General features: G+C 36.9%; 1 protein-coding gene across 1 annotated transcript; it reads left to right on the top strand.

Moving 5' to 3' along the window:
• Window positions 1–7,938: 7,938 nt before the first annotated feature.
• On the top strand, window positions 7,939–8,850 carry LOC138153012 (large ribosomal subunit protein uL30-like). Its single transcript, XM_069077143.1, has one exon. It carries the CDS (start codon window positions 8,215–8,217, stop codon window positions 8,719–8,721), a length of 507 nt encoding a protein of 168 aa, XP_068933244.1. The 5' UTR covers window positions 7,939–8,214; the 3' UTR covers window positions 8,722–8,850.
• Window positions 8,851–14,792: the final 5,942 nt, after the last annotated feature.

The raw sequence follows: 14,792 nt of genomic DNA, 5'->3' as shown, positions 1-14,792 counted from the left end.
CTGTATCTCCAGGGCAATCTTTGCAGATAACCATCACAAGGATGGGATGGTCTCTTGGAGAAACACTGATCCTAGGGTTCCTTTGCTTTTTCTTCCTTGGACAAAGTTCCTTTTAAAAGTGGAGAGAACTCATTTAGAAAGTGATTGAGGTGAACTGAGCAAATTGTCTCGTAATTCTTGTCACTAAGGACTGATAGCCAACTGCAAAGTAGTGGAAAAAATACTGTCCTGGGAGTCAAGAAATTATTAACTAGTTGTATGACCTTGAGGAAATCATTTAGATTTTTCTATTTTCATGAATTGGAAATGTCTGTGCTTACTTACCTTACAGATTTCTTGGGGAGTTAAAATAAAATAATGGATATCAACATAGTTTTAGAAACATAAAGTACTCTAGAAACTCCAAGTACTATCTCTCTTCAAGAGGAAGCATTACAGGACCAGCTTTGGAGACCAAAAAACTTTCAGTGCCTACCTTTGACATATACTGTGTAACCATAAACAAGTAACTTAGCTTTTCAGCATCCCCAGGGAAATTCTCCAAGACAAAAGGTACAGAGGAGTTTCTTTTCTTTTCTTTTTTTTTTTTTTAAAGCAATAGGGGTTAAGTAACTTACCCAAGGTTACACGGCCAGTTTTTTTTGTGTGGGTGTTAAGTATGAGGCCAGAACCGATCGCGGATCTTCCTGACTCCAAGGCCAGAACTCTTACTCACTGCGCCACCTAACCACCCCCAGAGGAGTTTCCAATATGCATCCACAGAGGGAGCCACCATATGGAGAAGTTCCTGTATGGTTGGAATCACAGTTCTGAACTAAATACCACTTCCCTCATCAATCTCATTATTGGGATATTTGAGATCCTAATGAATTTATTTCTGGATTTAGCTGCTCCAATATGGTCAGGAGAAAAAAAAGTACTTCTTTAAGTCTAACTATTAACTCTTTCCTCTAGAGTGAGGCTATACTATAGTTACAAATCTGGTGAACCTTTCCATTGCCCATAACCTGGATCTAAACAAAACTGTCAATTAGAAAAGAGAAATCAGCCATGTCATGCATCAGAAACAGAGATTGGTTAACTTGTCCCTGTTTTGAATTTCTTGGGTCTCTAGTCAACTTTTTTCATATGTTTTGAGTTTAGCCAGCTCTGTTTTGACTAGTGATTGCCTTCTCCAGTATATAAACTATGCATTTCATGAGAAATGTGGTCATTCACTTTTATTTTGTTTCCATTTAGATAAGTGTGAATTTGTTGGAGACAGCTGCTGGGGGGAAAAAGAGACAAATTCCAAATTTCAATAAGCTTTCTTATTGGATTTTATTTTCCCGTCAACTATTTGATTTTACCTTCTGCTGAGGGCAAGCAAACTTGAACTTCTTTATGTTCCAGCAGTTCCGTGGTTTCTAAACTTGGCCAGATCTGACCCATCATCTTCTTTTAGGTTAGGATTTTTTGTTTTGAAAGCAGGACTCTGTCCATCATCTCTTCAGGAGATGTCAGTTACATTAAGAAAGAGAAGGGAGTTGGTTTACTCTTTTGTAATCCCCTTTTTATTTAAGTTCATCTATTCATCAAAAGCTTTCACTCCAAATGAGCCCCCTGGGATGAGTCTTATTTTCAGAGGACTGGTGAGGGCAGCAGCTTCTAATTGTTTTCCATATGTACAAAGGATCTACAGAAGAAAATAACACACGTGAGCAAAATCAAGGCCTCTGGGCCCCAAGAAATACGGCTTTCCATATATTAGGCTGTCTAGTTCAGAGAAATGGCCTGACTGAGGAGACAGGGCTGGTGCCATGTGATTGGAACATATGGAAATAAAGAGAGAAAGTTAGAAGAAATGGAATTAAGTAGCTTATTTATGTCCACTTCTCCCCAGCCCACAACATAATTATCATTTTACTGGGATCCCTGGGTAATCCTGATGAAGTGTGAGCAGATGTATTCACCAAAGCAAACACAGAATCAAAGCTTGGATGTCCAATATTCATGGAGCATTTGTGAGCCTTTCCAGTCAAAGTGAGTTACTCCTCAGGGAAAACAGTGAAAAGCTTCAGAACACCTTTCCACTCATTCTAGTTTTGTTGATCCCCCAGCGAAGGAAAGTCTCCTCTCAAACCTGTAGAGCATAGAAACTTGGTTGAAATGCAATGTAGGATATGGTATTTAATGTAAAACATTTTCTTCAATATGTATTAATTAACCTGTAACATTTCTTTAAATTATTTTATCTGAAGACTTCAATTGAGAGCCTTCAGCAATGTGGTCCTGTTGCTCAGTAAAAAGGAGTTTTTCAATTGCTATTAGTAATAGACGATAATTAGTTTAGTTTAATTTAATTTTGTTTATTTTTTTTCTGTGTAGAGGTATATTTGGTCCTCATGTTTCACAATGCTGGATCTCTAAGCACATTGATTGACATTTAACTGTTAGAACCCAGGATTCAAGTTTGGATTGGCATGACATGTACTGATGATCAAGACAGCAGGAGTTTTCTCACTGGGGCCTGCACTTTTGACCAATTCACTTTTATGTTTAATAAAGTTTCTCATTGGGAACCTGCCTTGTTTGATCCAAAGATTGATCAACAAGTTTAGATTGAGTTCCCTTTGTGTGCTCCACAGCTAATCTCCATTCATTTTTAGGGCTACAGGGACAGATTTTAACTCCTGTACAAATAAACCACTGGAGTACTTTTGGAGAGTATTTGAAGTTTCAAGTGTGCTGACCCTCAGAAAAATGGAAAATTATATTTTTAAAAGGGAATTAAACTCATGAAATTCTTTATGGCAGGCTACTTTAAATCCTTTCAATTTTACCAGATAAGAGAGGCAGCCATAGAGAATTAGTTCTGGAGTCAGGTGGACCAGCATTTAATCCTACTTCTGAAGCATATGTGACCCTGAGTAAGTTCATTTAAATTCTCAATGTAATTCTGTGAGACTATACTTGCAAAGAAAGTGCAAACTTCCACTCATAGAAGCAGTTTTCCTACCTAGGAGTTCTCTATATTAATGAAATCACAGTTCTAGGCTCTATCTCTTAAATATTGAACACATAAAAGGAAGAAAGACATTTACTTGTTTTGAAGAATCCATTGGCATATATTAAAATAATTTAGTTTTGGAAGGATGCAGAAGATATTTCATTGGGATTATAAGTAGGGTAGAGTGCCCTAGGATTTTCCAGAGAGTGCTAGACATACTCAGTTTAGAGATTTCCAGCAGCACTGTCTGACCTTTAACAGCATGAAAACAATTGAGCTTAGTGCCTTGTTAAAAAGAATAATAGTTAAAATTGGAAGCTTTTTGAAAGTGGTCCGAGGTTAGTTCATGCCCTACCCTGTTTTCCTCTCCTGTTCTCCAAGTTGTTTCTATTACCTCAAGTTCAAATCTAAAATCCTCTGATTGACATTTAATGATGTTTGCAATCTAGTCCCTTTCCAGCTTCTTACATATTACTGCTTTCTATACAGTCTATAGGCCCATTTGTTTTTCATACATGATGTTTTCATTTCCCATCTCCATGCCTTTTCACAGCCAGAACTCCCAGTTCAACTCAATCTCTTGGAATACCTGGTTTCCTTAAAACTTAGCTTAAGCACCACATTCTCTAAGATTTCCCTGACCACTCTCACAGCTAATTCTTTCCTCCAAAGACTATGTTGTTTGTTATATGTTCTGTACATGTTTATATATTTACATGTTGTTTTCCCCAATAGAACTTAAGCTCAAGGGCTGTCCTTGTGTGCTCAGTGTTTAGCACATAGTAGGTGTCTCATAAACAACTTATTGAATGTTTGATTGATTCAGTCTTGTCTTGGGTGCATTTTACATTCTTCTAAGGCAAGGAGTCTTTTATATATGTAACTGAATATTGGATTCAATTCCTGTTCTCTCAAGAGCTAACTACTTTCAAATTATATTGGAGTCCCATATGAAAAAAATGCTCTAAATCACTAATATATAGAGAAATGCAAATGAAAGCAACTTTGAGATTTTACCTCATACCCTTCAGAATAGAAAAGTTAACAAAAGTAAAATGACAAATACTGGAGAGACTTCCCAGTGGAGCTGTGAATTGGTCCAGTCATTCTGGAAAGCAATTTGAATTATGACCCCCAAAGGTACTAAATTATTCATCCCCTTTTACCCAGTAATATCACTACTAGATCTATACTCCAAAAGACATCAAAGAAAGAGGAAAAAAGAGCTATGTGTAAAAACACACATAAACATGTGTGTATATATGTATATGTATAAATATGTATGTATGAATTATGTATTTATCAGCTCTTTTCATGGTAGACCCAAACTGGAAAGTGAGGGACTGTCTTATAGTGGAATGCTAAACAAACTATGGAATGGAATATTACTCTGTCATTACAAATGACAAAATAGACAATGTCAGAAGCAACCAGGAAGATCTCTATGAACTGATACAGAATGAATACAACTAGGAGAACAATTAACACAATGACAACAGAGAGAGAGAAAGAAAGAGAGAGAGAGAGAGAGAGAGAGAGAGAGAGAGAGAGAGAGAGAGAGAGAGAGAGAGAGAGAGAGAGAGAGAGAGATGGAAGGAGTGTAGTAGGGAGGGATGGAAGGAGTGTAGGAGGGAGGGGGAGGGAGGGAGAGGACAACTTTGAAAGACTCTTGAATGCTGTAATGAGAAACCATGAGCCCAGGAGAATAAAAAAACAAAACAAAACATGCAACTCACCTCTTGCCAGAAAGATGATGAGCTTGAAAAGAGAGAAGAGATAGATAGACAGAGATAGAGAGAGAAAGACACAACCACAGACACAAGAAGAAAAAGACAGAGAGACAGATACGTATGTGGACATGACCAACATAAGAATTTGGTTTGCTGGATTATGCATGTTTATGATTAGGGTTTTTGTTTCTGTTTTGGTAGTTGTTCATTTGCGGGAGGGTGCTAGGATGAATTGATTATGAATGCAAATTAAAAAAAAAAACTTGAAGGGTAGTCCGGGGGTTTAAGCTTCTTTTTCATGGGAGTGAGGTGCCTTGCTACCACTTTCAGCTGAGAGAGTGTTTGTGACAGACATCGATACTTTCCCAATTCCAATTCAACTTCTGCAAATGCACGAATTTTTGTTACCCATTTCTCTTTTGTTGGTTTTGTGAATATAGAAGAAGTAGTTTTGCGTTGTCATATTTCTCCAAATCAGTAATCCAACTTTTGTTTAATTTTTATTCCAGCCCTCACTAAAATCCTCATTCAGTATTTCCTTATGGCATGGAAGTGGTCTCTTATTTTTAGAGATCAAGCTAGCAGACAGAACACAAACTAAAGCATGACCTCCCAAACTTGAAAGGCTTCTACTGGGGTCACAGTAATATACTGTGTTTTTGTTGTCCCAGAACCAGACTAGTAAAATTCAGAGAAGATTAGCAACATAGGTTTGGCTACCAGGTGTTGAAGAATTTTAACCACAGTAACTAGTGAAATTAAAGCAAAGAGGGGTTTCAATTAGCAATGGGTAGAGGAAGCACTCACAACAAATGAATATCAGATCTTCAAAGTACTGACTTTAAATACTTATTTTTAAGTCATCATAATACTCTGTGAGAGCCAATGTGGCTTCTTCATTGCAAGACCTTCAAATCTTGACTCTGATACATTCTGTGCTACCATGGGCAAGTCATATAGCCTCTCAATCCCACCAAACAACTTTCTTTTTTAGTAAATTAAATATTTTCAATTAAGAAAACATTATTTTCTTTCCCTCCAATTCAATACCATTAAAAAAGGGGGAAAACCCCATAATTAAAAAAATGTCACTGTAACAAATCAGCCATAAACAAAAATTACCACATTGTCCCTGTCCAAAACATTCTACACCCTAAATCCATCACCTCTTTTTAGGATGTTGGTAGTTTATTTCATTATTGATTGGTTAGTCATTACATTGATCAGTTCTTACATCTTTCAAAGTCATATGTTTTTTTTAGTAGCATTATTACTGTATAAATTGTTCTCTTGTTTTTGGAGTCTGCATCAGTTCATTTAAGTCATCCCAGGTGTCCCCAAATCTTTCATAATCTCTGATGAAACTATCATATTCCATTACATTAACATATCATAATTTGTTCTGCCATTCCACAGTTTATGGGTATCTCTTTAATTTCTTGCTCTTTGGTATTACAAAAAAAGCTTCCCCCAAGTAGCTTTCTCACACTAAAAATTACAGATGAGTTTCTAATCCATGTCTATGGAAAGGATTCTTAGTTGGAGTTCCCTAAAATGGACAACATTATGGGTCTGAACCAAAAAGAAATGTACCTATGTTTGCATAGAGTTTAGAAGGAGACTGGTAAGGACTTGACTAAATCCATTAGCATTGAAATCACATGCTTAATCCACATTAACCTCTTCATTTATAGGAAGAGAAGAGCCATATTTAGTAATTGATTTTGGAGGCCACATTTTGGGATTATATGGCAGCACTTATGTTTGGAGATTGGAAAGAAGGGAAGATTGGGAATCTTTTTTTTCCTTTAAAAAGCACTTACTGAATTCCAATGTCTAATTCTCAATTGCAGGGTTATGAACAACATGAAATGTAGTCCATGTTGGTATATATACAAATCCAGGTTTCTTTATGTCAAATCCAGGACTTGGGAAAAGTTTACTTACATGCATTTAAAGAAGGCAGGGGTGGAAGTTTATCTGCTGCACCTGTTACAGAAAGTTGTGAAGACAAGTAAGATGCTGGAATGGTCCCTCATATCAAACACTCTGGCATTTCAAGAATGGCTGCATAGGCCAGCCAGACTCCAGAGTCCCTGATTCCTCACAGTCTTATCATGGCTCACATAGAGAGTGTGGAACAGGGCATTAAAAATGATAGGAGAAACCTGTTGACTAACATTAGAATTAGGTTTTAGCAAAGGGAGAGGTAGGGAAAAAATAAATCCTTTCAGTTTTCTGGCCATATAGATAGATGGTGGGTAAATTGCTTTGTAAATGCTTGCTAAATTTCTGCAGAGGATATTGTCACAGATTCAGAATACTATTCCCCAACCTCTTATTCTTTTTAGGTTTGAGCTTCTTAAGTTCAGTTCATTTGTTCAACATTTATTAAAGTGTCTGTTATATACAGGAGAAACCTGCCATATTCTTTTAAATATCATACCCTTAAAAGAAATTTGCTACCTAAGCTGTTTCAAAAGACCTTGAATCAGTCAACCTAGAATTCAGCGTCTTAGCATTTATTTGTCTTAGTAGAAAACTGGAATATGATTGGAAGAGGAGAACTGGTAAATGGAACTTATTCATTACGTGTCTACACTCACATATATACACAATATTGAGAATTAGAGGCAGTTAGGAGGCACAGTGGATAGAATTGTGGACATGAAGTCAGGAAGACAAGTTCAAATTTGGCCTCAGATATAGAGCTAGGCAAGTCATTTAACCACTGTCTACCTCAGTTTCCTCAATTGTAAAATGGGAATAATAATAGTACCCTCCCAGGGTCATTGTAAGGATGAAATGAGATAATATTTATTAGGTGCTTAGCACATATGGTAGTTACAAAATAAATACTTATTTCCATTCCCTTCCCCTACTCCAGCCTGACATTTTAGTTTTAACCTAATGGTTATAACAATGCAAACTTAAATAACCTGCTTCTCTAACTCAATTACATGCATGCCTCAAAATATATTCATATTCTAACTAGCTCCATAAAAAACTTGAAGTATGCTTTTTGACTCTAAAGAGGTCTATCAGAACAGTGTTCATGAGGTCATAGATTTAGAACTGAAATCTACTTAAAAGGTCATACTCTCTCATTTTACAGATGAGGAAACCAAAGTCCAGAACAGTTAAATGTTTTATTCAATCTCACACAAATTTTAAGCCGACAGGATTGAAACTCAGATCCTCTCATTCCAAATGAGAAACTCTTCCTGCTGCTCCACACTGTGTCATTTAAAAGTTTATAGAAGGTGTAGAAATCACTTTCTTGGTATTTCCCCTTTTTCCGGCTGGAATCATGGTGGGCGTAGAAGAAAAGAAGAAGCTACCATCCATTCCAGAATCCCTTCTGAAAAAAAAAAGGCTTTTGCAATACTGAAGGCCAAACGTTTGAAGAAGAAGATGGCTATAAAAAAGCTCCATAAAATATGAAGAAAAGTTATCTATGAAAAAGTTAAAGCCTACCATAAGGAGTACAGACAGATGTACAGATGTGAAATCTGGCTGGTTAGAATGGCATGCAAAGCTGACAACTACTACCAACAACTAGTACCTGCTGAACCCAAGTTAGCTTTTGTGATCAGAATCAGGGGTATCAATGGTGTTAGCTCAAAGGTCCGAAAAGTATTGCAGCTTCTTCGCCTTCGCCAAATCTTCAAGGGCACTTTTGTTAAGCTTAACAAGGCCTCGGTTAACATTCTGAGGACTGTGGAACCATACATTGCATGGGGTTATCCAAACCTGAAGTCTGTGAATGACTTGATTTACAAACATGGTTATGGCAAGATCAAGAAACAGAGAACTGTCCTGACAGATAATGCCCTTATTGCAAAATCTCTTGGTAAATATGGAATTATCTGCATGGAGGACTTGATCCATGAGATCTACACTGTTGGCAAGCACTTCAAAGCTTCCAACAACTTCCTGTGGCCCTTCAAATTATCTTCTCCACGAGGCAGAATGAAGAAAAAGACTACACATTTTGTGTAAGGTGGAGATGCTGGTAACAGGGAAGACCAGATCAATAGGCTTATTAGAAGAATGAACTAAAGGTCTTTATACCATGATTATTTTTCTAATGGTCTGTTAATAAAAATGACTGTGACAGAAAAAAAGAAATCACTTTCTTAATTTGATAATGGATGATGATAATGCTTGGTTCAGTATAGCCTATCATCTTCCATATATATAGTTTAAGATGAGTGGACAGGTACCAAGGTTATTAAATTATTTAAATAAATTTCCACTCTATCAGAGAAAGAATCAACTTTGGCTCAAGTTATCCTATCCTAGTTTTCCATGTGACTAAAAATTAAGGGGGCTGTAAAGCCAATCATGGGCAGCTTTCCTGAGGACTGCTGCTGTGAATAACTTTAAGGATCTAATTGCATACTAGAGTGAACTCTATTTATTCAGCAATAAACTAAAGCAAAAAATTCAAGAAACTAAAGCACAACATTCACAGCAATATAACACAACAACTTATTGCTATAGTGGCCACAAAGTCTTAAAGAAAACATATCATTCAATAAGTCACAATCTCCTCAATCAATATAGAGTACCTAAGTACAGTCTTCTTTCATCTTAACTAGAGGCTGGCTTCCAATCATCCTTTAGCCAATCATCCTTAAGGGGTAGTAGAAAGTACAAACACCATCCACCCCTAGGTCACAATAAGTCACAATCTCATCAGTCAATGCAGAGTATCCAAGTAAAGTCCTCTTTCATCTTAACTCAAGGCTGACTTCCAAACCCCATGGCTCCTCTTTCATGGGCTGGCTGCTCAGATATTCACATGCAGGCAGCTCCCTGTTCTGGTTCTATATCTTAGCCCATGGGGACTATTCCACTTCAAGGCCTTTGCAGTTTCTGTTTCTTGGAAGGCAACATTAATAGAGCTACAACAATATTTATACACATTGCTGGCACTATCATCTCAATTCACTTTCTGTATGACAAAGTAACACAAACAAAAAGACAAAGCTTCTGTATGAAGAATCAAACAAAAATCAACAATAAAGTCCCAGGACTTCTGTATCAGTAGTAAAGTTCTCTTTCAACAGACAGAATGCTTCATTCTGACAAAGTAATATCAACACAGACAGAACAGACAGAGTGCCGAAATCACAAACATTCTCCCTCTTAGTTCTGCTTGGTCCCAGCTTGTGCTGGAGCTTTTCACTCCTCTGCTCTTTCCAATTCCACCCTTCCTGTTCTACTTTTTGGGCAAACTCCTCCCACATGGGCTCCATGTGATGACCTAGGCTAATATTAGGCCTATTAAGGGCAGGGAACTCTCCAAACTCCCTTAGGCCTATTAAGGGCAATACAATGTATACTGTTTGCAACAAAGATGTGATACAATCAAAGGTGAGGCTTAAAGGTACTTCAATAGCTAAAACAAGCAGCAAAGTATTACTTTACAGGGGCAAATCTGCCATTTTGCAGTACACAGAATTCCTTTTTCTTGGTTAACAGCAGTATACCCGAACAAATGAATTTTGTAAATCTCCTTATAATACTCATCCTTGGTTACTTTGGTTTTCCATTCTAATATGAGTCCATAATGCAAGGGACTGTTTCATTTTTGTCTTTATAGTCTCTAGGCCTAACACAGTTTCTTGCACATAGAAAACACTTAATAGCTACTTATTGAATTGAATTTAATGTCTAAACATCTCTGTTCACCTACTCTCAACTTTCTAAACATTTTTTATTGGAAGATCATTCCTAAAGCAATGTACTATACAAAAGAGACATGTTGAAAGGCTGGGAAAATACATGTACTGTTGTGTAGACTCAGAACTGAAAAGATTATTATGGGCATCGAGTAAAAGTTTCTCATTTTAAAGATGGGGAACCTGAGCCCTAAAGGTGCTGTGTGACTTGCCCAAGATCGCATAGGTAGTAAATGATCAGGACAAGATTTGAATGCAGGTTCTTAGATCCCATGTTTCTGTGAAGAACAAGTAGCTACTGGTTTATGATCAGTACCCTTACTTAAATAGGGAAATAATGCTAGTTCTGGCAAAACTCTAGAATCACAACTTGAATAACAGCAGTGAGCCAGTTTGATTTCCAAACCATGAAATATTCTTTCCCTAGAGAAATGGAATAAAAGCACACAGGATTGTGTGGTTTGGTCTCCTTCAAAGCAGATAAGCAGCCAAAAAGTTTATGCCAATCCAAAATTAATCTCCAGTTTTTCTTGCCAAAAGATCAAACTAGAAATCCTCCAAAGAATAGGCTTTCTTAGAAGATTTCCTGTCCAGTACTTCTTGGTTTGGGTCTGAAACAGAGGTACCAAAATACTGTAAAAAGATGCTGACTCAAACAAAACTAGAATTTATAGCCATACCTGTTATTATCCCCCACCCCCAATCATATGGCTGTTTATGCAAATCTTAATATTATCATCTATTTGTAATAATTTACTTTGAATGCATTCACATTCTAATCCAGGTTTTATCAGAGTTGTAACTAGGTCTAGAAAATCAAAACTTTTCTTCAGGGTGTGAAATTTTGAGGGTGTTAAGTCCTAGGAGCACTTCCTCCCTTACTGAATCTCTTTTTTCAATGGCAACTGCAGCCTCTTCCCAAGGGTACATCTATCCCACTTTCAGAAGTTTAGAAAGCTTGTGGTTTTACAGAACGTACTTCGCCATAGACCATTTCCCAAACTCCTCTCCTCAACTTAGGTGTAGAAACTGCCAGCTATATCTCTGGTTTTTATGTTATACCTCTGGTTTTATCACCCAGATGAGACTTTTCACAACCCCTCCACTTGCCCCAGGTATAGAAATTGCTGGGTATAATTCTGGTTTTTATGTATCATTTAAAAATTTCCATAAGTTAATTTCAACTCAGGCAAAATCTTTATAGTGTTATAAATACTCCTGGTAGCTAGGTTTTAGTAATCTCCCATTTCCTATAGGATAGCCAGTCTTCAAATAGAATGCATCCCTTTGGATCACTTGCCTGCTACACTTATTTCATGTTACTTTTGTGGTGTAGTTTTTGCCTTTAAATAGTACAGTATTAAAAAATGTTGAAAAAGTTTTGTGACCACATCATACCTATGACTATTCTGGCTTAGAACATAATGTGGCTATGCAGTTCTTTCATAGTCTGGTATTGTGGAACCAGATTTAGAATAAAATTGCTCTCTTAATCATAACCCTAAATGACTTGAATTCTAACTATGTTAGAGACTGCTTCTCTCCCTCTATTCTATTTTCAGAATTGGGCTATTGTACTCTGTCTTACAGTTACCAGTTTCATTTCAGGGAGGTATTTAAAAAAAAACTTGGGGATGTATTTTCTGCATTTCTAGTCTAAGAGGTGTAACTAGGTTGGGGTGACTAAGACTTAGTACCAGGGAACTTTCTCCCTGAAATAATCCTTAGGTCTATAGGCCCTTCACTTCATAAAGATTCAAATTATTCAGCTTTATCTGTTTCTTCAGCTACCCCAGGTGGTCATTGTCTCTCACCTTATATATCCAGTCATTTGCCAAATCTTGCCATCCCTTCCTCTACAACTGTACCATATTGGATTCCATATCTCTACTCATAAGACTATCCATTTAGTTCAGGCCTTCGTTACCTTTCACTTTGATTATTGTTACAATCTTCTCATTGGTTTTACTGTCTCAAGTATCTCCCCACTTTAGTCCATTCTCTACATAGATGCCGAATTGATTTTTCTCAAGATCTGACCCTATCACTGTCCTACTCTATAACTTCCAATCGTGCTCTCTTGCCTCTAGGATAAAATGTAAACTCTATTTATTTGGGAAAGCTCTTTACAACCTGTCTCCAGTCTATCTTTCCAGCTTCACTGGATATGACTCCCTTTCCATGGCTACTCAATCCAGCCAAATTGACCTTCACTCACTTTTATACACAAGATATTCCATCCTCTGTTTTTTGTAATGTCATTTCTCCATGCTTGAACTCTTGAAGTCTCTTCACCCCTGACTTATAGAATCCCTTTCTTTCTTCAAGATTAGCTTACAAACTACCTTCTGTCTGAAGCTTTTCCTGATTCCACAACTATTAGAGCTCTTCTTCCTGTATGTATTTCTTTGTGTATATGTATATATAAATATATGTCTGTGTTTATATGTACATATATATATTAATCTTATGTATACATGTCTTCTCTCTCTATTAGAGTATAAGTTCCTTGTGAGTAGGAATCACTTCATTTTTTTTTGTATTTGTATCCTTAATGTCAAGTACAGTATCTGGTTCATTGTGGGCATTTAATAAATATTTTCTAATTAGTTAAAAACCCAACTTTTGTTATAAATCATAGGATAGAGTGGATGGAGCTGAAAGAGATGATCTAGTTCAATCCCTTTATTTACAGATTAAGAAGAATAAAGGAAGCCAGGTGACTTGTTCAAGGCCACACAAGTAGTAAGTGTTAAAGCAGGGATTTGTACTTAGTTCTTTGACTCTTGTGGGAATTCTCTTTTCCCTATACCATTGTCTTGTCTTGATTGTATAAAATGAAACCCTATCAATCCATTGGATTTCAAGTCCTAGGAAACTAGGATAAGCCAAGTCTCTACTACAAGCTGAACATAGCTCACATGTCAGTTTTTGGGAAATAGGATTGAGGCCTATTTGAATCAAGCATAGAATCTATGGGAGGGTGTCATGTATGTAGTAGTGGAAATGTCATTTGAATCTCTCATTCTAATTCTGGGATTCTGGGGACCTTTAGAGAGGTGGAGATTTTCTGATAGAATTTTATGGGGGTCAACCCTTAAAACTATTTGCTGCCTTTCTGAGATATTTTCTTACAAAAGATATGTATGGGAATGTGAATAATGGGCAAATAATTCAAATAGACTACCCTAGCTAAATTGTAATGTAACCTTGTTTCAAATTTAAATGATGCTACAAATCAGTCAAAACTAAAGTTTAAAAAAATTTTGATGCCTAGTTTTCAAAAAGTAACATAGAATTACATAGCTCCCCTCAATGATATTACTGTATTTCAAAATGAAACATTTTATTGGATACTATAATACTATCCCACCAGCATTTTCCATGTCATTCTAAAATAATTTTGGTTGCTTTACCTGAATAATTTACTAAGTGATTTGTCAGTGTTGATAGGGTGCTTGTTAATCTATAGGACAGATGCTATCATTATTAGCTAGTAGATATCCAAAAATATCCTGTAGAGTGAGTATTGTATTTTATCTGTGGTGGGTTTGAACAGTTTTTCTATGAAATGCTGTAGCATTTTCAAATAATCCTTTTTTTCCATAGTGAGTTTGGACTGGATAGTTTGGTAGTCTAGAGATCTGTCAGTTCAACTTTTCCCTATGAATATTAGAAATGAAAGTGAATGTTTCACTAGGGAGACAATGTTTCTGGCTTGGGAGTAACACTTCTGATGGCAAAAAAATTGCAAAAATATTTGACTGTATTTGTCAACCAGAAGTCAAAGTTAGGGGAAAATGAGAACCCTGGTCTGGGAGCTAAGAGTTACTGGAGTGGACTTAAACACAACTGGGCATTCATTTGACAAACAGAAACCAGGGACAACTAGGTGGCACAGTGAATAGAGTACTGGCCCTGGAGTCAGGAGGACCTGAGTTCAAATGTGACCTCAGACACTTGACACTTACTATCTGTGTGATCTTGGGCAAGTCACTTAACCCAAATTGCCTCCTCCAAAACACACACACACACACACACACACACACACACACACACACACTCACACACACACACACACATGCACACAGAGTCACCAAGAACATCAAATATTTTTAATCCCGCATAAAGTGCTATGGGGGTTTCAAAATCCTTGGCCTCAACAGGCTTATGATCTATCCATGATATATGCTCCTTTTTCTGAATTCATAGAGTATCTTCCTTTAGTGCCCTTTTCTTCCTCCCCCCATCATCTCTTCCTAGGATTATAGGAACAGCCTTAAAATTGTCCCTGCTCCCACTCTTTCTCATCTCAATTCATCCTCCACATGGTTGCCTAAATAATCTTCCTAAAGCCCAAGGCTGACCAAGAATCTTCATTGT

This window comes from Petaurus breviceps, unplaced genomic scaffold, assembly GCF_028583685.1.
Source record: "Petaurus breviceps papuanus isolate PSGF00001 unplaced genomic scaffold, PetGlider_PUasm1.0 90977, whole genome shotgun sequence".
Classification (NCBI taxonomy): Eukaryota; Metazoa; Chordata; class Mammalia; order Diprotodontia; family Petauridae; genus Petaurus; species Petaurus breviceps.
Note: the sequence above shows the minus strand (reverse complement) of the source record. Positions and strands in the feature narration are given on the sequence as shown.